At 51.9% G+C, this 25,617-nt stretch overlaps 8 protein-coding genes across 8 annotated transcripts; 3 read left to right on the top strand and 5 right to left on the bottom strand.

The window, feature by feature from the left end:
- Positions 1–2,159: 2,159 nt before the first annotated feature.
- On the bottom strand, positions 2,160–3,338 carry BGZ61DRAFT_300924 (ankyrin repeat-containing domain protein; the record flags this gene model as incomplete). Its single annotated transcript, XM_046238685.1, has 2 exons — positions 2,160–2,660; positions 3,153–3,338. Coding segments are annotated over 2 exons (687 nt in total), but the record flags the coding sequence as incomplete, so codon positions are not given.
- A 3,923-nt stretch (positions 3,339–7,261) lies between these two features.
- BGZ61DRAFT_592602 (uncharacterized protein) lies at positions 7,262–8,729 on the top strand (the record flags this gene model as incomplete). The annotated part of the gene is made up of 3 exons (XM_046256739.1): positions 7,262–8,189; positions 8,257–8,372; positions 8,406–8,729. The coding sequence occupies 3 exons, from the start codon at positions 7,262–7,264 to the stop codon at positions 8,727–8,729; spliced, it is 1,368 nt and encodes a 455-aa protein (XP_046098195.1).
- A 293-nt stretch (positions 8,730–9,022) lies between these two features.
- BGZ61DRAFT_592601 (uncharacterized protein) lies at positions 9,023–12,432 on the top strand. The gene is made up of 6 exons (XM_046256738.1): positions 9,023–10,156; positions 10,220–10,225; positions 10,303–10,817; positions 10,901–10,945; positions 11,037–11,209; positions 11,271–12,432. The coding sequence occupies exons 1-6, from the start codon at positions 9,112–9,114 to the stop codon at positions 12,403–12,405; spliced, it is 2,919 nt and encodes a 972-aa protein (XP_046098194.1). The 5' UTR covers positions 9,023–9,111; the 3' UTR covers positions 12,406–12,432.
- A 1,591-nt stretch (positions 12,433–14,023) lies between these two features.
- BGZ61DRAFT_538016 (nucleoside-diphosphate-sugar epimerase family protein) lies at positions 14,024–14,983 on the top strand (the record flags this gene model as incomplete). The annotated part of the gene is made up of 2 exons (XM_046254600.1): positions 14,024–14,278; positions 14,327–14,983. The coding sequence occupies 2 exons, from the start codon at positions 14,024–14,026 to the stop codon at positions 14,981–14,983; spliced, it is 912 nt and encodes a 303-aa protein (XP_046098193.1).
- A 481-nt stretch (positions 14,984–15,464) lies between these two features.
- On the bottom strand, positions 15,465–17,006 carry BGZ61DRAFT_364900 (uncharacterized protein; the record flags this gene model as incomplete). The annotated part of the gene is made up of 1 exon (XM_046241559.1): positions 15,465–17,006. The coding sequence occupies one exon, from the start codon at positions 17,004–17,006 to the stop codon at positions 15,465–15,467; it is 1,542 nt and encodes a 513-aa protein (XP_046098192.1).
- Positions 17,007–20,439: 3,433 nt separating this feature from the next.
- BGZ61DRAFT_118475 (uncharacterized protein) lies at positions 20,440–21,713 on the bottom strand. The gene is made up of 2 exons (XM_046237014.1): positions 20,598–21,713; positions 20,440–20,540 (listed from the first exon to the last, which is right to left on the bottom strand). The coding sequence occupies exon 1, from the start codon at positions 21,580–21,582 to the stop codon at positions 20,614–20,616; it is 969 nt and encodes a 322-aa protein (XP_046098191.1). The 5' UTR covers positions 21,583–21,713; the 3' UTR covers positions 20,440–20,540; positions 20,598–20,613.
- A 1,553-nt stretch (positions 21,714–23,266) lies between these two features.
- Positions 23,267–23,671, bottom strand: BGZ61DRAFT_461200 (uncharacterized protein). The gene has a single exon (XM_046247109.1). It carries the CDS (start codon positions 23,467–23,469, stop codon positions 23,272–23,274), a length of 198 nt encoding a protein of 65 aa, XP_046098190.1. The 5' UTR covers positions 23,470–23,671; the 3' UTR covers positions 23,267–23,271.
- Positions 23,672–23,688: 17 nt separating this feature from the next.
- Positions 23,689–25,030, bottom strand: BGZ61DRAFT_498325 (uncharacterized protein; the record flags this gene model as incomplete). Its single annotated transcript, XM_046251268.1, has 3 exons — positions 23,689–23,855; positions 23,996–24,283; positions 24,949–25,030. 3 exons carry the CDS (start codon positions 25,028–25,030, stop codon positions 23,689–23,691), a joined length of 537 nt encoding a protein of 178 aa, XP_046098189.1.
- Positions 25,031–25,617: the final 587 nt, after the last annotated feature.

Genomic DNA, 25,617 nt, shown 5'->3' with positions numbered 1-25,617 from the left:
TTCAAGCTCTCTTGATAACACTATGGTACCATGCGGTACATATAGGAAGTCGACATGGCTAATTGAATCCGTACCTTCATCCAGGATAGCGTTCCCACGCCTGTCCGACCCACCACAGTAATGTGCTGTCCAGGCTTGATGACGAGATTGATTTTGGTGAGACGGGCAGCAGTTAGTTATTACAGTACTTTTATTTAAGCTCTCTTCACTGCAGACTCACTATGGTCCATGTCACCTTAATCCCATTTATAATTAAAGCAATCCTACGCGTATTATATTATCTCAAATTTGTCAACTTACGCACCTTTCTTTTAATACGACGGGTTTGGCCATCCCTCCCCTATAGGGACGAAAGGGGGACCGAGGGGGAGGAACCAACCCATGTCTGTTCTACCCTCTAACCTACCACGGGGCTCCTATCTCAATCCAGAATCATCTGCTAGTTCCCTCACTTACTTCTGGGATTCGATCCATCATGGGATGTGATCGCGGCGCGAGGCATAGTCCCATCCACAAACTCATCGCGCCACATCCAGTACATATTTGAAGGGTCTCTCCTTCCCGGTGAAGTTCGTTTCAATCTCAAGAGAGTCGGAGGTGTATCCCCTAAATAGCACAACTGGGTAGAGTCGCCCCTTGATTCCCTTCAGGTCGAACTCCACTGCGTCCAAATGTCAGCAATATTATCATCACTTTTTAACGGAATAAAGGACGAGTATCCACGAACCATTTCTCACCCCCTCTCTCGTGAAAAACCCAATCCCACTGGCAATGTCGACACCGCATCCAACGGTTTCACCCAATCGGAAAGCTCCATACCCCTCAGTCGACTCACCTTCTTGCCAGATCTGTCCATCGTCGCTGTGGTATGCCCATGAATGGGGATTTAAACCGGGTAACCGGTTTATTGCATAAGTCTTCGCTGCAATGGCGATCGCCATGAGCCGGGAGATTCTCTGACTGTAAAATGTTTACAAATGCGCTTTAAGGCTGTATAGGGTTATGGCTAGACTTACCCCGGGTTACTTCCCGGCTGATTGAGAATCGTAACCTCAAAATAGAACGACCCACGAGGGGGGATCGGGTGGTTTGCTCGAATACCATAACCGCGCCGCCTCCGTTGTGAGAAGAAACTTCCCGTGAAGAACCCCGTGCGGCCGTATTGAGAGTCTGTGATAGTGATGTCAGCATACGGACACATGCCATAGGAAAAGAAAGAGAAACTTGCGCGTGTTGAGCTCATCGTCCTGCCCAAAACGGACGCGGAGCCTTGCCCCCTCCCTATCATCACCAGGTAAAAATTCAATGTACTCTGATGTGCCACCTTCATCCCATTCGGTGGGAGACTTGAAGTCGCAAGAGGCTGGTTGACCGACAAAGTGCAACGCGGACTCCCCTCCACCCTTCGGCATGTCCGAGAAAGCGATCCAACCTAATGTCCAGCCATGCCCATCAACTCTCTGGGCATCGGCACCTTTGTCGAGGAGGAATTTCGCTAGCCAGGAATGGCCATCGTCCACCGCCTTGAAAACAAGTTGCTCAATGGGTTTGTTAAACTTTGCCAGGTCCCAAAGCAGACTGAAGACAGCTGGGTCGCCCTCCTCGATGGCTTTGGAAAGCAGGTCCTCGAAAGGTTGCCCCAGACTATCGACGTTAAACTCCGGCCGTTCCCGCAAGGGTTTTAGTATCAGCTCCGCCAGGCTGAGATTCTTGCACCCTACTGCGGTCCACAGCGGCGTTTGACCTGAAGCATTCGTCGCTGTGAGGTCTACGTCTCCCTTTTTCATGATTAGTTGAACCGCTTCCTCGCTCCCCGCGCGGACCGCCAGTGAGAACGGTGTCTCCTTGTCTCCATCTGGGGTATTGATTTTGGATTTCCTGACCAGTTTCAACATTAGGCGGAGCGGCCGGATTGCTGGTTTGCTCGCTGCGACGTGGAGGGGCGTTTTGCCGGACTGGTCTGGGACGAGGGGATTCGCGCCATGCTCCAAAAGCTCTTCCACCACTTCCTCATAGTGTCCCTCTATCGCCATCGCGAGGGAGGTCCTGCCGTCCCCTGCCTTTGCGTCAATCTCTGGCTTAGTTCTGAGGAGAATTCTAACGACAGCAAGAGAATCGTGGGCGGCGTGAAGCGGGCGCCAGCCATTGGGGCCGGGCTTTTCTTTGTCTAGGCCCTTCTCCAGCATGGCAGCGACAATCTCGGCTCGTCCGTAGTATGCTGCAATGTACATTGCTGTTGACGCTTCTTGGTCCCGGCTGTTTCCGGCGTTGAATTCCTTGCAATCTAGCAACGCCCTGGCAACTTTTGTGTGGCCCTTTTCGGCAGCCATGTGTAGACATGACTTGCCCGAACTATCGACAACGTTGGGATTGGATCCGAGGGAAAGTAGGAGCTCTACGGTGGTGTGATGCCCATTTATAGCAGCGAACAAGAGAGGGGAGGTTCCGTCTGGTGTTTCCCTACATATGGCGGCCTCTGCTTTGTAGAGAAGCTGAATAGTGTCATCACGTCCCGCCTCGGCCGCATACGATGCTGGGGAGCGGTTGTCGTCGTCGAACGAATTGGCGTCCCATCCCCTATCGAGAAGCAGCTTGAGAACATCGTTGTGTCCATGCTCTGAGGCATACGAGACGGGCGTCCGCCTGCCACTCTCGCCGCGCTCTGGGGAGGTGCTAGGAACCTCAAGGAGTAGCTCGGCGACAGCGGGGTGGCCGTTTTTGGCTGCTAAGTCGAGCAGCGACATATCGCCACTGACGAGAACAGTGATATCAATTTCGGGTTCGGCTAACAGCTTCTCCATGACCCCCGTGTGCCCAAGACTTGCCGCTTGCTGCATCATCTCAGTAGTCTTAGCAGTGTTCCAAGGCCTTGGTGTCACCTCGAGGAGTTTCTGGATCACCTTCTCATCGCTGGCGAGTTCCAGAGGTATCTTGCCGTCCTTGTCATGGCTGGATGGCGCAGCCTCATCGTGTAGCAATTCTGTTATGACGTCGTAATTCCCCGCCTTAGACGCAATGTGCAGAGGTGTTCGATCTTTGCTGTCTTTGTCATCCACTGAGCCCCCAATACCCGAGTCCAGCAGAGTTCTCACACATCGAGCGGATCCTCCCTCGCAGGTGTAGTGAAGAAGTGTCATGCCTTCGTTATCAACCAGCTCTGGGTCGGCACCGATTTCTAGGAGCTGGATCACTACGTCTCCGTGGCCCCCTTGAGCCGCGCGGTGGATCGGACGGCGACCAGTGTGATCAGCGATATCGACATCTCGCGATCGATTAAGAAGCATGGCCACTATGGTATGGCATCCCTTTGCTGATGCGAGATGCAGGGGCGACGAGCCGTCGGCCGTCGTAGACGTGGGGTTGGCGCCATTGTGAAGAAGGATCTCAGAGATCTCGGAGAGTCCTTTGCGGCAGGCAATATGAAGCGGCGTCTCGTTATTACCCCCGACGATTTCGGCCTGAGCGCGATACTCGAGCAAGGTCTTTACCATGGCAGCGTTCTCAACATCGCACGCTAGGTGCAGGGGAGTCATCTTCGAAGAGTTGAACACGTTGAGGGAGACGTCTTGGACGTCGTGTTGTTTGCAAAGGCGCTCTACAACGTCAATGCTCCCACCTTGTATAGCGAAGTGTATGGGATTCGACTGGTCCTGGTCCGTCTCGGCGATCTGGACTGGGCCCTCTTCCATCAATGCTTTGACGGCGGCGGCATCGCCATTCTTGGCAGCGAGATGGAGCGGCACGCGGAGCTTGTCATCCTGCATCAAGACCATCTCGTCCCGGGAGGACATGGTAAGGAGCTTTTCGACGATATTCATGTGTCCCGGCATTTCAGCGGCTATATGAAGCGGCGTCTTCCCGTCCTCGTCTTGACTCTCGAGGAGTGAATTTCTCGCATCGTCATCTAGATCTCGCAGCAAAAGATCGACGACATCGGTACGCCCCGTGGAGGCAGCCAAATGAAGCGGCGTTCTCCTGGAGTTGTCAATCGCATTGACTTTCGCATGGCCCTTTAAGAGAGCCCCGATTGCCTCCAGTTGTTGCCATTCACACGCTAAGTGCAACGCAGTTGATCCGCTGGCTAAGGTTGCGTTGGGATTCGCCTTCTTTTGGAGCAGAGTCCGAACCATATTGGGATGTCCGAACTGACTTGCTAAATGGAGGGGCATCGTACCATCGTTGGCGCCTTTGTTTGCATCCTGAGCTCTGCCTTCAAGTAGCAACTCGGCGGCTCGAAGACTACCGCACTCAGCCGCCACATGAATGGGGAGTAAGCCCTGACTATTTGCTTCGGAAGCCGAGTAATCCACAGATAGAAGATACGAGATGATAGGTTTCTGATCATAGGCGGCTGCAATGTGTAAGGCTCTCCAGTTGCTTACCTCCGCCTTCACAAGCTTCCTGACGATGGCGACGTGGCCCATTTCGATGGCATACCCCAAAGCCATTGATCCTTTGACTTTGACATCCTCTGACTTTCGATCCTCTAGCAAAACACTGACTAGGTCACCGGTTCCAAATTCTGACGCGACGGAAAGCGGATCCCTCATGGCATCGGTCGGTCGGATCAAGTCGTCGTGAGGAGTCCGGGTCCGATACGCCCAGTTGTTGATCAAGTTGTCGGTCTCAAAATAGCGGTGGAACCCTGGCCGCACGTTATCATCAATCACTGCCTTCTGGTAATGTTTTGGCCAGTATTGAACGGCGTAGGCTAGAAGACCTTCATCATCTGCCGGCGGCGGGACGGACGACCCTGGGGTGTAAAGCGGCACTGGGGACTGGGGCATCATGATGTCGAGGTAGGTAAGGCATGCATGTGCTAGAAACACATGTCCAGAACATAGGTCGCATTGTCCTTTGCAACTGCCAGTGTGTCTCTGGGTGATGTCAGCTTGCAATGCCTTGTTCACGAAATAGACCTTGTTATCTCGGATCACCACAAGTCCGCCAAAGAGAGCGTGGAGGTCCGAAGCAGGATCCAGCAAAACGTCATTCTTGTCGTAAGAAACATCAATTTGACCGTCAACCATCCTACATTGGATCGCCACAGCCACGGAAATCTCACTGAGCGTCAGAGGCCGGGCAGCATGTGCTATCCAGCACAGCCCGGCGAGGCCCCAACTGGATCTGGTTCCCTGCGCCTGGGAAATCAGTTTCTCGCAAAGCCCAGACACTGTACCCGGCAGTGACTGCAATGTTTCATCTACAGCACGGCATGTGGACGTCATTCCAGTATCCAGTAGTTCCAATGCCAAGCTCGCCGTGAGCATCGTTGGCGAGGACTGACGGATAGCTTGCGAGATTGCCCCTCCGGCCTTTCGATAGAGGTTTCGGGAGCGGGACCGTTCGTCAATCATACTTTTGACAGAGATTTCCACATCCTTTCCATCGCGGAGTTTCTCGTCAAGGTCGATCCTGCTCTCGGAACACACGTGGGCGTACGAGTCACTGCCAGTGACACTACTCGCAACCAATCTGGGAGCCGAAGGTGCGGAGTAAGGAAGCTTCACGAAGTCTTCAAGGAACCGATTGGACGATGAATCGCACTCGTCAATTCCTTCAATCAGACAGATGACGTTGCCATGTTCTGGGCAGGAGAGCAAAGTCCGCAAGAGGACCCAAAGCCTATCGAGCCTTAGTCTCGGCTTCTCGTCTGGTGAATTCAAGTCCCCTATGTGGTTGTATAGTCGCGAAACGTGCTCGAAAAGCCCCGGGAGCGCGCAGAGCAGTTGAAAGCTAAGCGAAGAAAACAATTTGAAGGTGGATGTATGTCCGTCGTGGTTCGAGTCGAAACGGAAGCCAATGATAATGGCATGCTTGTCTTTAAGCGCCTGTGCGGCACGGTCTGCTGCCAGCGCTGCTAGGATGGAGCTTCCAGATCCATGTTTCCCATGAATCCAAAGAGTTCTTCGCGAGTGTGTGTCTGCAGCCAGCCAGGTTCGAAACGCTGGGTGGTCATCCAACCAGTTGAAGGTCCCAGCGGTTGAGCTCATGCTGGGTATGCATGCGTTGCAGTGAAATAGAGACAGAATCCTTAGAAGGTCGAAATATCCTTTGGTGTGTTCTAATGTTTCTCGACCTGTTAGCGAACATGGGAGTGATTCGAAGGCGGCAGTACTTGGGGCCCGCTTACCCCTGGAAGTCACCATATACTTGGATATTTGACGTACAAGAAGCGAGGTTCGGCCTGCGATAAGTGGCGAGTATTTCTCCGACCTGATTGCGATTGAAATGGCCTGCAGATCCATCAGAGGTGCGAGCGGATGCGGCCAGAGTGATGGGAAACGCACCCTTTTGATGATGATGCCGCCCAGGCCGTGCCCGATAAAGGCTAGTGAGCGATGCTGGATTCACGACGCAAGGTCACAACACGATCCACTACTACTAAGTGCGAGGGAAACACGGACCTCTGTGGATTTTTCTGTGGATAGCTGGCTTAGAAGAGCTTCGGCAGTCGCGGAAATAAATTCCTCGGTTATGCCGCAGCCACTTGGCATCTGGTAATGGAGAGGCATGACTATCAGATCGGAAAGACGCCTTGGGAACAAGTCGTTCAACCATCTCACACTCCCATTGTCCGTGTGGAATGCCCAAGTTGTCTCTGGGCTGACGCCGATATCGTGGACCGCGACAACACTTGGAAGGATTAGTGTTTATGCTGCATCACGGCAAGGCGGGAGTTGAACGGGATCCTTGTTAGTTACCTACCCATATTTACGAGACCCAACTCGCGTCGTGACGTCGCCTTGAGGGGCGTTGTGAACGTGCAGCCGCAGCCGCGGCGACTCTTCTGAATGTTCCATACCTTATTCCGGTCGCTGTCGTCATGGGGAGCTGCCTAGATAGGGGATGCCCGGGTGATGCCCAGGTGATGCATCCACCGCAGTGAGCTTGAGATTGCAAGTGCTGCAGAAGACTTTGCGACGAGTTCGATGGGTAGTTGAGATGTGAGAAAAAAACGGGCTGAAGGGGTGTCCTTGCCTGAGAGTCTGCCCGGGTCTTGGCACTGCTGATTAGACAAACAAGCGTGCCAATGATTTCCTAGCAATTCAGCCCAACTGCAGGTGGTGTCACAGAGGAAGCAGGCGGGCGGGCATCTCAGGCAGGCAGTGCTTTTGCTCGGATACTGCTCATCCCCGGCCTGGCACATTTCTTAAAATACGGGAAGTTCTAGCCCATCCCAGGTTAAAAGAACGCGGAGGATGCCTTTGCAACCTACTACATATTCGTTTTCTTTTGTGACCCATTCCAAGCGTTGACAATGAACAAGCCGAGCACCGTCTATCCTGCCCTTGTGCCTCTGCCCGAGCAGGGAGAAGTCAAAGCCGGCATTGTTTTGGACGGCGGCGCCCTCAAGAGCGATGCGCCATCCCATGAAGGAACTCTCACAAAGTCGGGCTATGAAGTGGTCTTCCAGCGCCTGTACGAGGTTCACGGTCAGATAGGAGGGCCTGGGTCGTCGCCCAACGATGCGACGCTCCTCGTTCTGAAAGTCTCCCCTCGCGCTGACCAAGGTCGGTACTTCAAGAGCTGCAGAATTTCTCTCACCGTCGAACACGACCCCGGAGACAAGAAGGCATACACCTCGGACAAGCCCACGTTCAAGTCCTACGAACCGGCGCAGGACGGAGTTTGGTACATCGGCGAGCACATGATATCCAGAAGCGAGACCGGCGAGACCCAGGCCAACGCATCGGGCGAAATTCCAGGCGGCGTCTCCATCGGCTTCTCCGCCTCGAAGTCGGTCACAGAAGAGTCGTCCAAGCGCATCCTGCACACAGTCGAGGCCAAGTCAGCTTGGCGCCCCGGTTCGGGTCGTGACGCATCGCCATATCAAATCACCTGGACGCTGAAGCCGGCTGAAAAGTCCAATGGAATCGGCGACTACATGGCAGTTGCCCTCCTTGTCAAGCAGCATCGGGGGTCCAAGTTCGTCCTCCAGGCTGAAAGTACGGCCAAGGTCGGGCTGCGGGCTAAGCTTGGCGACCTGTTTGACGGCTCTGTTGGCATAACCTTGGGGCCATTCGGGACAGCGCTGCGCGATGACCAAATCCAGAACATTCCATCCGGCATCAGCGCAAACAACCTGGGAGCGGCGTCCCGGGAGAATCTTCTGCAGTCGCTCGCCTTCATCCACGTCCCAGAGAAGCGGGAAGCGCGCCAAGTCTACGGATACCAGGCTCCCAATCGTACGTCTCGTCCGGGCCTTGTCAGCACTTTCACAATGAAGACTAACTCATTAATTTCCTTCTCAAGTCCAGCCACCCAATTTACCGGCGTCTCTTCCATCCGTCACCTCAGAGTCTGTCACACAACTGCCACCAGAGATCCAATCAGAGAGGAACACAAAGACAGCTGAACCAACGCCACCTGTAAGCCGGCAGCTGCTAACCCATGGCCTCCAGCCCGTGACGCAGCAGCCACGGCCGCAGGTCGCCGCTGAAATCAATGTGCATCCACTGGCGGATGCCGAAATCGCCAGCAGCTTCGTTGCAAGACCGAGGATAGTACCGGTACAAGGCTCCCAGATAGGGGAAGCAGAAGCACGCCAGAAGGCGCTGTGCCCCTTTGCTTCCGTGTCCATAGTGCAGGCTCGTGCTATGCGCCATCGTAGGATGGCTGCGCTCTATCAGCGACTTGCGAAATTGCACATGGAGGAGGCTCAAGATGCCGACAGGGCTTATGGGGAAATGTACGCAGATGAAGCTGAACAGGAAGAATACGAGTGAAGCTTCTCCCTCTCCCTACCTTACCTATGCTAGATTATGCAGGTTGTAATAGTCTCTGTCACCTGCCCCTATCGTCGTCCAATCCCGCTCCGCCTCCAACCGCCGTGGAGCCAGTCCGCAGCTGCAGGGATTCACGACAGCCAACTGCGCCTCCACATGCACCACTCCCCTGCACGGGGTGTGGATGGCACCTCGCGAGGAAAAGCCGCGAGGTCCTGGGTGATCGGGTCAGGCATTCCAGGCTGTGGGCCGGCAAGCGAGGGTGAAAAGAACCTCGCCTGGAATGTCCGTCCCCTGTTTGCCCATCCAGAGTTCCGCTGTCATTGCGGTGCCCATCAATCAGTAGCTCGCTGTCTCTGCATCCCAGGCGGTTTCAGTCATAATGCCCTTCACTGAAGAGGAAAAAAAGGTCATCGACTTGGCTAAATCAACCGACTTCGGCAAAGCCGACGTACGCGATGGAGTCTCTCTAGAGACGTTCGAGACTACGTTTTATGATTTGCAATCAGTGACGGTCGGGCCATCGTCGACTGCCTACGACACCTTCGTTCACAACCTCGCTGAATACAAAGACCAGAACTACTACGAATCCACTGGGTGGAAGCTGCTGAGTTGGCTTCTTAAACACGAGCTGGACTTGTTCACACACGAGATCTTGTCCGGCAATCCCGAATACCACGAATTCAGGCTACCTATTCACTCTGCTATATCGTTTCGAAATGTCGATTTTCTAGATTGCCTCCTTGATGTATCCGACACATCAGAGGAGTCCATTGCCGAGATCCTCGAGAGCCGCAATATGAAGAGGCAGACATGCGTCCACGCCGCTGTGGAAATGCAACTTCCGTGCGCTGTGGACATGGTGAGAAAATGCTCGACTGACACTCTCACGGCTACAGACAATGCTGGCGATAGCCTGTTGCACGTGGCCATGAGACTCGCTCGTAAAGATGCTCCTCCGAAGCTCAATCTCAACCAGCAGCGGCAAGGCCAGGCTCGCAGTGATAAGCCTCCCCGCCCCAACACATCCGTCCCAAGAGCTCACCACAGCGACCCATCTGTCGAGCTGAGGAGAGTACCTACTCTTGTCAATATACGTACTAACAAGGCTCGGTCATTCGACCCTCACGAGCTGTACAAGGAAATCAAAAAGAGGCTAGCGGCGTCGGTGAGCGTCTCGGAGACGACCAGCACCAGCGATGGCAGACCCAATAATGCCGAGACAGGCAATAACAAGCCCAAGACGGCGATGGAATTACTGAAACTACCCAATAACTCTGGGAAGTCTCCATTTCAAATTCGACTTCTTCACTACTTGAGATCGCGGGAACTCTTTGGGCCAGGTTTGCATACGGAGATGAAAACCGACATTTTTGAACAGCTTTCCGACATCTCGGACGTGAAGAAGGCACTTTATGGGACAGAAGGTAAGCACATGGACCTCAGCACACCGGCAGCATCATGGCCATGACTAACTGGGTAATATCTAGGGCCTGGTGGGTGAAACGTTTCTAGGCACATCGCCTTCCTTTTTTCGCCATGGTCACTAACTCGATATTGTTTTCCTCTAAAGAGAAAGAGCTTTTCCTTGACATGTCTGATTTCAATAATCCGTCTCATGACTTCAAGAGCTTCATCGCGGACCTCACTGTGGACCTGGAAACGGCCACGACTGCAACTCCACCGGCTGAAGACGAGAACACAGAAGCAAAGCAAGGAGAGAACATCCAGTTCGAGCAGATTCTCTTCTACGTCTGTCTCCCTGACTTCAGAAATCTCAAAGACTCGCCCCATAACGAGGTCCGGCGGCTGTTTCTCTGGCTGAGGGACCGCAAGGTGAAGACAATCAGAAGCCTGAGTATCCCCGACAGCACAACCAATCCCATGAGCGATGCCTTAGTGGGTGAAGCCATTATTGACAACTTTGATATCAAAGAGCTGGACTGGCGAAAGCTAGACATCAATCTCCGCATCTTGACAGACCGAACACCTCCTGCCAAATTCACCAAACTCACGCTATATTCGAGCGGCAACTGGAGCGTCCTATATCACTGGGCAAGCGAAGAAGGCCTGGCAAAGCTGAAGAGTGTACGTACTTACATTTGACCACTCCCGCTGTTCTCCAACAACTCGGCAAACTTGGACGTCGCGTAGCTAACTCAAGCCTATAGCTGAAAGAGCTGACCATAAACATTGTCGGGTTGCCTCCTTCGAGTGTACGAAACCTTCAACTTCCGTGTTTACTTACGTGGTCTAGGCCTTTCGCGTAACGACTGGTCACTAACTTTAAGCTCCCCCGCTATCTAGGATGACGAGGCCCGCGCAAGACACAAGAGCCTCACAGAGCAGTACGCTGGAGAGTTGCACAAAAAGCTCAATGACCTTTTCTATCGTGGTTTCGTTCTCACGGTCGTCTTGGATGCGGATTGGAATTTTCCCATAAGCGTCTACGACCAGAAGAGTAACCCCCTAGTCGCGAAGTGAGTTGGTTACATGTACGCAGCTGAACGAAGAGGACAATCGCTCACAACACCAATCTAGTAGTCTCATGCTCCATGGGCGCTTGGCCCAGTGCCATGAGATCCTCGAGGGATTGGCCCGTTCCGAAAACAAAGACTTCAAAACCAACCCAGAGCGGCGCGCATACCAAAAACTTCACAGATGGTTCAGTACGCTGACCCAGCCGCCGCAGAGCGAGAAGCCGGACCAGCGGATCAAGGTGGCAGTGATAGACAACGGTGTCGACAGGATGCGCGAGTCGGTCAAGAACAAGGTTGAAAAAGGAATCTCCTTCGTCACCGCTGGACCAGAGAACGACGAGAGGATCCTCCCGTGGTGGATGGTCTCAGACCCCCACGGAACCCAGATGGCGTCGCTGATTGCGCAGGAGAACCCGTTCTGCCGCTTGTATGTTGCCCGGGTAGGCAGAAATCGCCGAGATATCCTCCCAGAGAATGCTGCCAAGGCAAGAATAGCCCCGTCCGGGAAGAGCCTTTGGACCTGGAGCGCGCTGACCACTATTATTCAGGCCGTGAGGTGGGCCATCGAGCAGAAGGTGGATATTATCTCCATCAGCTGGATAACTAAAAAGAAGTCGCCCGAGCTAGAGAGGGCCATCGCGGACGCAGTTACAGGAGGGACTATCGGCCGTCCTATCCTAGTTTTCTGCTCCACCGCGGATGAAGGCATCTACCCAGGGAAAGTCTATCCGGCCGACTACGATGGTACGGTCAGCGTGGCAGCTACCGATCGATACGGGCACTTGCAGCCAACTGCACCGGGCCGCGTCAACGTCCTCGTCCCGGGCGACAACGTGGAAGCAGAGGGCCCGTCGTACATGCAGAATTTTGCCACCGGCACCGTCTCAGGCTCGTCAGTGGCGACGGCTTCCGCAGCCGGCATTGCGTCGTTGGTCCTTCTGTTGCTGAAGACATTCAACGAGGACGAGTGTGAGACACGCCGAGGCCACACTCCGAAGAGCAAGCTCGAGGACTACTACAAGAGCAGCGGCATCATGGAGGTCTTCGAAAGGATGCAGCGGGAGAGCAAGCACACGGCCATCCAGCTATCCGACTTCTTTCCCGAAGATAAGGTGGATATCGCTAAGCTCAGGGAGACATGGGAACTGGGAAGGTTTCGGTCGTTGCTAAAGCCGATAAAACTTGAAGGCTCTTAATTTTACTATATTTAATATTAATATTAGTTGCTAAATTTTCTTTTAAATTAACTTTATTTTTATTATTAGAAAATAAGCCAGATTTAAAAATTACTAATGTAATTTATTAGCTTCTATTTAAATATTTTAAATAATAGAGGAGAGGAAACAAACTACAGCCCGACTTGGCGACCAGGCTGAGTTACGGGAGAGTCAGGCTTTAATTGGTCAAGGCTATTCAGCCCGTTAGTAGCTGGCGTCAGCTGAGATATAATACAGGCTGCGACTAGAAAAGGAAATATTGGATGGTTAAGAAAAGAATTAACATTCGGGGGAAAATACCGTATACTCAATAAATTATCCAACTCTATCGTGTTGGAATTAGAGTCATCCCCCACTCCAGAGCTTCAACCCCCTCTCCTAATATGCCTGATCACGCAATAATACAGCACTAGACGTGGCCAATTCATTGAGATTATACGGTAACACCGCCTCTTGCGACCGGGACGACGTCGACGCGCGGCTAACTTCATATGAATCGCGCGCTGTCTGGTGTAGGATACAATGAGATGCAGTGAGATGGGGAATAGAGAGGCCGCGGAGATAATGGAAGCGCTGGAAGAGTCCTCCAAATTTGGGTTCATGGCGCCTTGGCAGACTTATTTCAAGGTCCGCTCTATTGGCAAGAGCCTTGTGGAATTCTCTCATGGAGGCGAATTAGCCGGAGTGAAGTGTGGCTAGACAGTCGCATATCGATCCGCCATTGGCATTCGCAACATCAGTTCCTCCTGGCGCCCAAAGAGCTCGAAGTTCTGCGAGCATGGCCTTGACTTGGTCCAGAATCCTATTTTTTTATTCGTCTGAACGCGTGGTCCAGCCTTGCCAAAGCTTTGCCCTTCAATCTTGCCCATCACGATGTATGTAAACCCGTTGTGGACGAAGGCGTAGTGTACTTTGGGAACAGGTATGGAAGTGTGCTGAGCGACGGATGGCATCGTGTGCGCTTCTCCCAGGTTCTCAAACGTCTTGACTTTAATGCAATATTTTGAGAGGAATATTGGACTAAAACGTCGCTTCCGTAGGCATTGTGGCCACGTTCTGCCCTCGAAGGGTGACGATAACACTGGTGAGGAGGCCGGCAAGCAACCCGGCGTTGATGGACGGAGAATGCATACCCGATTGCTATTAGCCTATTACGCAGCGGTAATGCAATCTCAGCCAGGGTATCAACATTGATCACGGAGATCAAGTATTGTACTCTATTCTACCTAGTACGGATGCGGGAAAAGTGGAATCTGAATGCCTCGCTCAAAGAGGATGGGATGAAGCTAGATTATGTCATCGGTGCTGGGATCTGGCCGGTCTCCACTCTCGGGGTTCGTCTCGGATGCCGAAATGCCTCTGATTGGATGCGGTAAACCACGAAGTCCCGAATCCCTGAGATGGTAGCCCAGAGAAGTCCAGCTTTATTAATGCCATGGCGTAGTGTTACATGGGAAGTAGACAAGGGCGATTGAATCTTCATATATAAGAGTAGATGGCCGCACATATCAGACAACAACACCATTCCACTCAGACAACAGTATCACGCAACATTCCATCCACCCAACTTCACCCAACTTCTCCTACAACACTCAAAATGTCCCGCGCTCTTCTTATCACTGGCGCCACCGGGAAACAAGGCGGTAGCGTCATCAACGCCCTTCTCGCGCGCAACGCCGACTTCAAGATCCTGGCCGTCACCCGAGACGCCGCCTCGGCTTCGGCGCAGAGGCTGGCGGCGAAATCACCAAAAATTTCCATTGTCCAAGGAAACCTCGATGACACGGATTCCGTCTTTCAGAATGCCAAAAAGGTGACGCCTTTGCCCATTTGGGGTGTTTTCAGCGTACAGGTAGGTAATCTCTATGATAAATGACAGACCATTGCTAACAATGCCTAGGTGCCCGCCTTCAACAAAAAGGGTCCTATTATTGAGGAAGCTCAGGGAAAGTCTCTGGTTGACTCCGCCATCAAATACGGGGTTAAACACTTTGTCTACTCCTCCGTTGATCGACACGGCGCCAAGTCCATTGACAACCCGACCAATGTCCCCCACTTCGCCAGCAAGCACAGAATTGAGCACCATCTCATCGACAAGGCCAAAAATACCGAAATGTCCTGGACCATCTTACGACCTGTCGCGTTCATGGAAAACTTTGAGCCTGGATTCGCCGGTAAAGTCTTCGCCACAGCCTGGAGGGGCTTGTCACGTCCTCTACAAGTAGTTTCAACTGATGACATTGGTGTATTTGCTGCCTTGTCATTCCTTGATCCTGTACGATTCAGTGGCCAGAGCGTCTCGTTGGCAGGCGACGAGCTTTCATACAGTCAACTGGTGGATGTCTTCCAGAAGAAGACCGGGACACCGCTGCCTACCACCTTTGGGTTCCTAGCCCAACTGATCCTTTGGTTGGTTAAGGAGATGGGAACCATGTATGCATTCTTTGAGAAGGAGGGCTACAACGCCGACATCCCTGCTCTGAAGAAGATGCATCCTGAGTTGAAGGACCTGGGAGCTTGGTTGGAGTCCAGCCATTTCATGAAGAAGCAACAGTAGATATTGGGTTGTTTGTGTTTTGCGGGTATGATAGACTGTAATGTAGATTTTTAGAGAGGTTGTAAGTCAAGGATGCTGTGTTTTACAGAAGGGAATAATAATGAAGAACATTACGCGATAGACTACCCCTGGCCGCATATTAAATCATCTCTTGATCTTCTTCGTACTCTTACTTTTTCCACGAACCAGAAGTTGGCGAGACAATCGCGGAAGTCAATATGACCTCCTCGCCAATGATCTGAATACCTGACTAATGACTATTCATCAAAGTCTCGATCTTTTTGAGCCTCTCCTAGCAATCTCAAGCTAGTTTCTGCGCGGCGGGGACATATGATCACTACCTAATATCCATGGCGTAGCGTACATTTGGTGTTAAATCAGCATTTAGTGTGCATTGAATAAGCAGGCACCATGAAGCCCCAACCCAAGCGTTGTCGTCTAATTAATTCAACCAAACCTACGAAAACAATAGGGACCAAACCTAACTATTGAATGCAATGTAACTGGCCCCGGCAGAGTACAATATGGTGTCAGCCCAGGCGTTGATGTGCCACTTCATCCCCCCTGGTGACACCGAAGTAGCACCCAACTTCACCCTCAAATTCTTCCGACAGTCAATGTCGATGCTATTGAAAGCAAACAAAACTTTTGGATTCCTTTGGAAGGTTCCAGCAAGGAAATTCTCCCTCCCCGAGTTTGCCAACTTCGGCTTGTCCGCTGGTCGGGTTTCGAGAGTGCTGAAAGTTCCGCTTACCACCCCCTTTCGGTCCACAGGATAGGCAATCCATGCAGCGCCGGCCGAGTGCATGATAGTGTCAGACCACGACTCGAGATTGAGCTTGAAGCCTATAGCGGTGATGTCCGTAGCAGTTGCGGCGACTCGCCAGTTCGTGCCTTTGGCAAGGTCCAACTGATTCAACCAGACAACGACCTTTGGTGGGGCCTTGTATGGATGCTTGAACTTGACCTGGTGCGACGTCTTTGCCTTGGGAGTGTCCCAGGAGTGGTCGGCGAGGGTGTTGAATTTCCCAATCTGGAACTCCTTGTCGTCGGAAGGCTTTCGGAACCAAGTGCAACTAGCCGAGTGAAGTATCGAATCCGCCCAGGTATCGAGGTGGAATTCCGCCGACGATTTGGTGACGTTGTCAGCGAATGCTTTGACGCGAATGTTGAAGTCTTTTGACACGTCAAGCGAGTTGAGACCGACGGCCAGGGATGGCGGGCTCTTGTAGGTCCTGGGAAACTGCTTTCGCATGGAGGCTTCTTTCTGGGGTCGGTCCGACGGACGCAACTCCAGTGTGCTGAAGAACTCAGTGTCGGCAGCCTTGCCGGGATATACTTTGGCAATGAATTTCTTGTCCAGCTCAGAAAGCTTTTCATTCGATGCCGTAGAAAATCCATTTTCTGCAAGACCTTTCGGAATGTGGTAGATCATGATAGATTTCGGGTCATACGACGAAGAATTGGTCATACTCGCCGAGTAAAAGTTGACGACGTTCAGGTCGACTGTCGCCTTATTCCAGCCCTGGGTCGTAAAAAAGTAATCATACACTTCAGGGATTTTCCACTTGATCCCAGCCTTTGGTGACTGGTGCTCATGGATACATCCAAGGGCATGCCCGAACTCGTGGACAATCACTCGTTCAGACTCAGTTTCGGTAGTAAGGTCGTCGAGCCAGCTAAAATTCATCGTCTGCCTGTCTTGGGGAATGCCAAGACACTGTGTACCCGAATATGACCACGAGCCTTTGGCACGGCTCGGGTCAGTGTTGATGCGGATCTCAGCATTTCCCGAGTCGACGAATTGGAACTTGATGTTGGCATACTGCGTCCACAGACTTGCGTATTGCTTGATTCTTCGCTTGACCAGGTCCGAGCCGTTGAGGATTTTGACCTTCAACGTCCTGCCATTCTTCCACTTGTTCCCAATGATGACGGCCAACCTTTCTGGAACATCGGCATCTCCGGCGATGTTCTGAAAGGCATTGGCGGGATTCTCCTGAACAGAAAGCACTTCCGCCATTGCCTGGAGGTCATCCGGGACTGGCATCAAAGTGCATGCGTTGATTTCGTGAACGTCCATTCTGAATGAGGGGATTGCAACTTGAAAAAGAGCTTTTGATGAGGGTGGGTGGAAAGTGATGAAATCCGAGTGTCTGCTGTTATTTCTCTGCAACGGCGAACGGCTAACGGCGAGAATTTATACGTCAACCTCGCTTACGGTTCATGGCTAAGAAAAGTCTTGCTTGGGACCCCCTCTCTCCATCTCACGTTCAAATGAAGCAACAATGTCTTCCAGCCATTTACATTCGCCCTAAGCCTCAAAGGATTTTCAAGGCGCGAGAGGCAGCCCATCACCTATCACTTTGAACTAGCACATTCTCACCAATTCAGCTGAAGCCAGAACGCCTCTAGTGCAGCCTCAATCTTGGCAACCAGCGAAATAAGGAAGAGCTGAAAAATGATTCTGACGAACCATTCTCGATCAGAGTGCCAAGTACTGACTCATCTGAGACACGGCTGAGCAACAATCTAAGCAGGCAAGGAGGATTGGAGCAGGCACCATAACCGTGACCAAATGTCTCCCCACACACCTTATCGCCGTTAAACTCTGATTTAAGCTTGACACATGAGGCTGGGGATACGAACCCCTCCAGAATATGCAAGACGTTTGTTATAGGTACCATCAAGCCTGTTTCGCACGGCCTGGCACTAAAATATGGCATGCGCTGGATAGTGAGCACCTCCATATTTGAAGCCATGACTAAATGGAACCTGCAAATTTACGCAATCAAAGTCAACACAGGTGAACAACTAGAACGCCATCAGCTGGGAGCCAAGAAATCGGATTGTCCAGTGACTGGTTCACCACAAATGCTGACTGCCTCCCTGCATAAGCGGACATCATGCCATGTCTCAAGACTAATCTAGACTCAGGTGAGGCTGGCGAGAAAAAGGAAAACGAGCCACGAGGACGGCACGTTTAACTTCCGGGCTAATGTCGCCGAATACTTGTCTTAGTTTTCAGCCGAGCTGTTATTTGGTGACTTTGCAGACTGGTGGAATCTTGAGCCTGGGAAAAAGATAGGAAACTTTTAGCTGATGGTTTTCCTTGTGTCCTTTATGTGACTAGAGCGATTGCGGAGAACTCTACCCGTCACAGGGGTGACTCATGTGACTTCACAACTGCCGTTGTGGCCAACTCGAGTCGACCTTTGTTGACTAGGATGTTCAAATGTCTCCTGTGGTGATCGGCACCGACACAACGGCATTGATGTCTACGTTAGCTCCGGATACAGTGTCTCCAACGCCATTACTGTCAGTGGTGGCGCTGACTGGACTGTCGTCAAGAACAATTTGGGTCTATCCTTTGGCATTGATTACAATCGCACATGGACGACACAAACTGTCATCAACGTCAAGGGAACGGTCGCGAACGGCTGGTCTGGAGTCATGATCACCAAGCCCATCAAGACACGCAAGTATGGTCGTCAGATGAAGGCCTGCATTGGATCTCACACGGAAACCGGAACTTGGATGGCGACTCCTACGAAGAGGGTTCATACGGTGGAGTGCAGTGGGTTTCTGGGGCTGTCTGTACGCCCAACTCTACCGATACTGTTCTATGGCTGATTCGACATAGCCATGTGCTCTAAGGAGGAATTCCGACTTTCTCGCTGCGCCGGAAGTGGAAACTTCATTTAATGGACACCACTTAGATCGTATAAGTGGAATAGATTCTTTTGTTCGTGGGTTAGGTTTTTTCCCAAGATCGATGACACCTAGTCTAGCTTCAACGCACGCACCATTGACGATCCCAACGTCATCATCTTTCTAGACTGTGTGCCATTTTAGAGTTCACTCTTGCTTCTGTTGATGATCAAATTAGATGGCGATAAATTTGTGGGACTCTGGATCAAATCCATGTCAAAACTGTCCATTGTAATACCCGATACCAAACAATAGGTCTAGCTATGTGGGGGTAGTCCAGAAAGCGCCTCCATGGATACTTGTTCTAGGCATTTCTCTAATTGTTGAGATCCCTGAGCCGGTTTCCGTGGGGCCTCTGAGCTTAGGTCAAGCTCTGGTGTTGAGAAGCGGCTGACATCCTTATTTCCTCTGGACTTTACGCGGTATTGACTGTCGGCAGTCGTAGGTTCGTGGCCAGACCCTGATGAATCCATGATTTGATCTCTTTCGTCTAACAGGTGGCACGGGTTCTTACACTCCTGACTTTCTTTTGCGATACCTCGACCTGCGTGTTGGTTACGTGTTTTGGTTAACTAGTTGTCCAATGCCTCATGTGGAGGTGTAATAAGATCTTGCTAGCCGAGGGCCAGGATCAAGAAATGTTGATTTGAGTTCGTGAGCTTAGAGTCGTGATGGATGTACAAGAAACGGATCCGTGTCAGGCGGCAACTGTGTTTATTTATACTCCCACTCCCGTCTCAGTCCTCCACGTCAATTGCGTAGCTCAGTGTACCTACTAAACATTGCCAAAAGTAACCCATACAACGGACCCTATAGAACTAACCGTGATAGGCAGCAACCATCTATATTGCTATGCCCGACGTCCTGACCCATACCAGGTCCTAAGTACCAACTCAACCCCACCTACCCTATACCTTGCGTCTTAGACCAGTCGCCACATTGTACTTGTTCTTTTCTAACTATTAACTATACAAGACGTAAAATCATCACAATCTCTTTGAACACACAAAGTAACATGTAGTTATAAAATTTTTCCATTTATATTTAGAGCCTCTTAATCTAATTCGGGCGTCGTAACAGGTGCCGCCGACATGTCCCCCTGTTAAGTCTGCCGTGGATTCTCGCGTATCCATGCGTTGCATACAAAGCTCCGTGATGCCGACTAAGGCGTCGCAACGGAAGCCGGTTCCTCTTTCTCATTGAAGGCCGTTAGATATAACACTGGTTTAAGGGAGCGCGTATTCAGTGCTCGCTTTAAGTCCCTGGGTTCGAAGCGCGTTCGATAAGATGGGTAGTTGTGGCCGTTCGTAGTCCGCGTCGGTTCACACACAACCCGTAACCATATGATCCATCACTTCCTGCACGTAGCGTCACCCTTGGGATTTAGAGTATCTGTCTCTCAACAGGATCCCCCATACAAATCCCAACGCCTGGTGCCCCAGTGCAACGTGGAGATGCAAAACCTCGCTGGGGACCATTATCGACCATCTGGGATCAAGGTGGTGGAATCGGTGTTCCAGGACAAGATTGAACTCAACCTGTCGCATAAATCCAACCGTAAACCAAGTCCCATAGGTCCAATCGCTCCGAGGGGTGCGATGTGGACCTCAATGGTGCGCATTGGATGAGCCACCCGTCCCAACACGCTCTACCAATCCACGTGCCTTCCTTCTGAATTGCAATATCGCCGGCCAGTGAGATTGACCTGCCATCTTCGGTTGGCCCGTGGGTGGGTTCAACATCGGTAGATTTCGGATGGACTTGGGGTTGTCTGCCTCGTCGGTTCGGTGCGTACCGTGGGATGGAGGTTTCCAACAGATTGTTGCTTTTGGCATGATTAAGCTTCCTTCCAGTATGTTAGGATTTCCATATGAGCCAGGAAGAGGAGCTGGGAGTAACGCACATTATATCTCCTTCAATCAATAACGTGATTGGGATGCGCTAAGACGATGACTGCCCGTTCGTGACGATGCAGGAGTGATGGATTCTGGGACGTGACGTAGATGAAATCCCTGATCATTGCTCCCAGAAGGAAGACTCCATTCAAAGGAGTGATATTCGGGAATACCAAGGTAAGCCGGTCGAGGACCGATGCCCCCAGGGTCGCTCATGATGTGCGTAGCGGCGTTGTATTCGCTGCGCTGCACGAGTAGCAGCAGCTTGTTCAGCACGCTGAATTCCATTTTGAGCTTGATGCTGTAAACCACCGGCTTATATGTCGTTTGGATCTCGAATTGTCCGGTGTACTGGGTGATGAGAAGGCTGATGTCGAGGACGATAACGAGGACGTTGACGATGATGAGGTGTCTGATGACCTTGCGCTCGATGGCTCTTTTCATGGCAAAGATGGGTTTGAGGCCGTGGGCTGTTTCCCAGATATAAAGACCCGAGATGATGGATTCTTGGACAAAGAACCCCGCGAGTTGTACGCGCTCGTAAATGTTGAAGGCGGGAAGAAAGCGACTGGAAAGGCGCGTGTTGCTACCGAGGAACAATACCGTAACCGGGACGTGGAGGATGCAAACGTTTGTGATGATCATGATCAGGACCCAGCGGGCTTTTGACTTGTCCGAGACGATGAGGTGGAGGCGCGAGTAGAGGACGAGGGACTGGCCGGTCACCATTCCATACCATCCGATGCACGTCAGGACGGACAGCGGAAAGTTCGGACCCAGGCCGTAGTAGCGCAGCAATACCACTATCGAGTGAAGCACGATGCCCAAGGTGGCCGTCAGCATGCTCCAGAAGTACAGGCCGTCGTAGCGCTTGAAGCGGTTCAGCAGCGAAATGAGGATCTCGACGCAGTTGAAGCACGCAATGGCGAAGAAGCCGGCAATGGTCATGTTTATCGGCAAGGACGCCGATATGGGACCAGTTTCCCCGGCCATATCTTCCTTCGCTGCCGTCGGACCGGGACGTGCAGGCCGATCATGGCAAGATGGGAAAAATCGGGGATGATGAAGGAGGAGATGGGGGAATGCGAAAGGGAGCGGGCTTGGTGGAGACGAAATGCACGCCCAGCTGATAAAGTAGCGGGAGTCCCAGCATTAAGACAGGAAAAAGAAACGAAAACCCCCGGTGATTGATTTGCTCGTAGCGCGCTGCAGCGTCGAAGGCTAATAGAGGCCCTAATACAGGCCGTCCAAAGCCATGCTTGCGACGACGCGGTTGGGCTTGCCGAACCGCAGGGATGGATGCTCGGTCCCAATTTCTTGCTCCAAGGATGATTCGTTGCGGAAGATGGCGAGAGCCAGCTCGATGACACCCTGCCAGTCGGGTTTTCTCAAAATGACACTGAAGGCGTCAGGGGTCGGTCATGGCGACCCCTATTGAGCGTGCGCTCCGCTGTCAGAATGTCACAGTGTCACTCATTTCTAGTTACGGAGCACTACGTACATAGTACTGTTGCACAAGGACGCGGCCCCGGAAAGCCAACCCGGTGGGACGGGACTCCGGATGCCTCGTCTATTTGTCTCCTCGCGTCCGTGCTGGCAGAGTGGCAATGAGGGCATGCCTCCATCGCCAATGAGACGGGCAGGCCTCCCTCCATGACGCCGGCGAACAGACGCGCTAGGAACTTAGCGTTGAGCCCGTCCTGACTCGGGTGCAACCGACTTCCGATGTGTCAATTCGGGGGATTCACTTTGTCGCACTGATATTCGCGCAGAAAGTTCATGTGGCGCAAGTGAGTTGAGCCGGCGCGTCGGGTTGACCGTTCGGGGCCACCTTAAAATGTGACACAATTGCGTAGTGGTACGAGATGGGAATCAACTGAGTCAACGACAGGAGTCTCGACCTAGATTTAGGAGTCGACCTAGACTTAGGAGTCGACCTACATTTAGGCTAGGACGCCAGTGCCGCCCTTCTATCCAACGCCTGCTAGAGATTGGGCCGGTCTCCCCGGGGCACAGCGACAGGGGACGCCATTTCCAGGAACCGCGAGGACGGCCTGTAGCTTCACTGTGACAAGTGTATCGGGTCATCCTCACCAGCTCCCATTCGCACACCTTGAGCGATAATCGCATTCCGAATCTAAAGCCAATGCTAGCGTTGATACTGCAAAACTATAAACTCTACCAGGACCCGGTGGATTGGGAGCTATCTGACGATCATGACAGTCCGGGGCCCCGTGTCCTGGAGCTGGGCCGAGAAGAAGCGCTTGCTCGTAGGGTCGCGCCGAATGGGTCGCGCCGAATGGGCCGCCGGATTAGCGGGCTCAGCTCCCTTGCGTTATGTTAGCGTCCTTGATTCCCACATGTTTGATTTCGTTGGTTCCCATGATGCAATAGATAGTCTCAGGGGTGGCTGGCGCCTCCTCGAGTCTGACTAGCCCTGTGTCGACAAAAACGAGAGATCCCTGGCACGGGAGGATATGCTATAGGGTAAAGTGTGTGAGTATGGCTGTGGGTATGTGTCAACATGGCACAATCTACTACGTACTTGGTGTTGTTATGCATTTATACTGGGATTAAATCGCCACTGCCAACCGAATACGAAATATCAGACCCACACGAACACAGGCACAACACTGACTCTCTCCGCGCATGTGATAGAACCAGTGTCTATGAATACCGCGTCTACTTTTGATAGATAGATCCAGAATCCGGACGAACAGGGCTGTGCGCCCGAACTCTTGCTTTCTGTTCACTTTTGGGTTGGCAGTAGTTTCGATTGCTAGATTGGAAGCGCAACACATGTGGATCAAAGTACCTGATTTTTTCGCGCTCTGAGTAATTGTTGCGGTGTATGGTAGTCAAGCGCCTCCGCTCATTCATTCTCCGCGTATAAAGGCACTTATCTGTTCGAGAAGGCGGTCGATTTGTCGGCCGCAGGATGGCAGACTCGAGAGACTAATATATATGTGGGCCATTTATTCAGCCAGGGGTGGTATAATTGAGATCGGCAGGGCTCGTTTATAACGCGGTTACTCAGCTGGCTAGTAGACTCAATTACATTCGTCACGAGACCCGATTTCCAACATCTCGCTGGAGTTGTTACAATTGCAACAGCAACGCTATCCCGACACCTAGACCAGCCACTAAAGAAACAGCCATTTTCCTAGCCCCGCTGCCAGCCGACTCGACGGAGGATGATGCACCAGCCCTGGCAGTAGATCCAGAAGTCCCGGTCGTGGCTGGCTTCGTTGTCTCGACCTGAATGCCTGAGACTATCGCCGTAGCCGAGGCCACGTACAAAGTGGACGAGAAGGAGCATTGCGACATCATCTTATCGACATTTGGTACGCGAGGGTCAGCCATCTAGCCTAGCCATCATCAGATGTGCACTCTCGGCAGTTTGTACCATCCGTCGTTTGGCTGTTCTGAGCCATGCAGCTCGCGCAGAGTCCCATGACGGCCGCGACATCGGAGTTCCTGTTCGTGCAGATACAGTGCGCCTCAATGGCCTCCACGCAATCTTCGCTTTCGCGGAGGCGTAATTGCCTTCGTTTATCGTTATCTGTATCCACTTCGTTGTGGTCGATTTCGCGCGTAGGGGTGAGATCCACAATGGGCTGGTAGATGGTCGTGCATGTCGAGGGTAAGCCGTCTGCACGGAGATCTTCTGCCAGGGTAGTAGTAATGACTGCAACTATGGTAGCAAGTAGAATAATGGTGGAATATTGGAGAGGATTGTGCTGACGTAGTGGTAAGCCTTGGGTTATTGATTGATGTGAGTCGGCTGATATTACGGGTTCAATTCTATAGACAACTACGTCCCTTTATACTAGACCCAGCATCTCTAAGTTGATATATTTTGACCCTGAGGCCTTTTCCCCTTTCAAAATCCGTGGTAGCTAGCAGTGACTATCCCGAATCATGACGGCAGGTAGGGTATTTTCATCTTAGAGTTATTCAGGGCATGAAACAGATCTAATTTCTAAGAATACGAACGGCTTTCTGTGTATTAAATACCAGGAGCTATAAATTATCGTTGAGTCTTAAGACAGCTGCTACGCTATTCCGTCCCTAGTCCTGTAGAGTTCGAGGTAATGTATCATGTATCGTACGTTTCCAAGTCGCAACGAGTCCGAGCGCTCGAGCTTTGTTCAACCTTACTGGTACTAGCTTTCGCTTCGTTAACCGATTTTCAAACGTATCGCTTGAGCTGGTCAATTGCTTACTGATTACGCTCAGATCACCCCATGGCCTAGCCACAAAGGGGATATAAGGGTCCTGCCTCAAATCGTCATTGTCTCAGCGGCGTTTGATACACGCCAAGCCATTACAAGCCGGTAAGCCATGGTCTGATTCCACCATGCGCTACCAGGAAACATAGCATGGCTAGCGCTGGTGCCCTTGCCTTTTCGGCTGGAGAGGAGACTCGGTTGACAGTCATTGTGAGCTACGAGAGTGGCCGCTTTCCGACGCGCTGTTGTCATGACCGAGCGCCGACGAAAGGAGGGGACGCCGAAAGATTCATCAAGAAGCATTCCCCTCCGGAGGTCGTTGATGTAAAGCTCGACATTGTCATATAATATGTACTACCTTCAATTCTTCCTAGTTAGCGAGCTGCCACCCCCAGTTGCCACAAATTCTATCTTGTTTGGGGGCTACCACCAACACGAAACCCTTTGTACGACTTCATCCTCGAGATGTATCGACAGCTGCTAAATCGATTACTACACCAAGTGATGTGTTTCAGAGGGCCCCTTTTTAGTGCGCGCTCAATACATTCCCAATCGGTCCTTGTTAAATAATGTGATACAAGAAGTAGAGCCACGTTCGGGTACCTCCTAATTTTTGGGTGGTGGAAGGATAAGCCTACTCTGCACAGAATAATCATCATCCCGGCATATTTCAGTTCTCCTGCGTAGAGTGCACCAGGCTGACCGTCTTTTTTAGAATGACAGCTGCTGGATGGATTTCCAAGTACAGAGTATACGACCTAGGTAATAACTATTACTATTCTCATCCGCTGCTTTA

Source organism: Ilyonectria robusta (assembly GCF_021365365.1).
Source record: "Ilyonectria robusta strain PMI_751 chromosome Unknown BGZ61scaffold_26, whole genome shotgun sequence".
NCBI classification, from domain to species: domain Eukaryota; kingdom Fungi; phylum Ascomycota; class Sordariomycetes; order Hypocreales; family Nectriaceae; genus Ilyonectria; species Ilyonectria robusta.
This window is presented reverse-complemented; position numbering and strand designations above follow the sequence as displayed.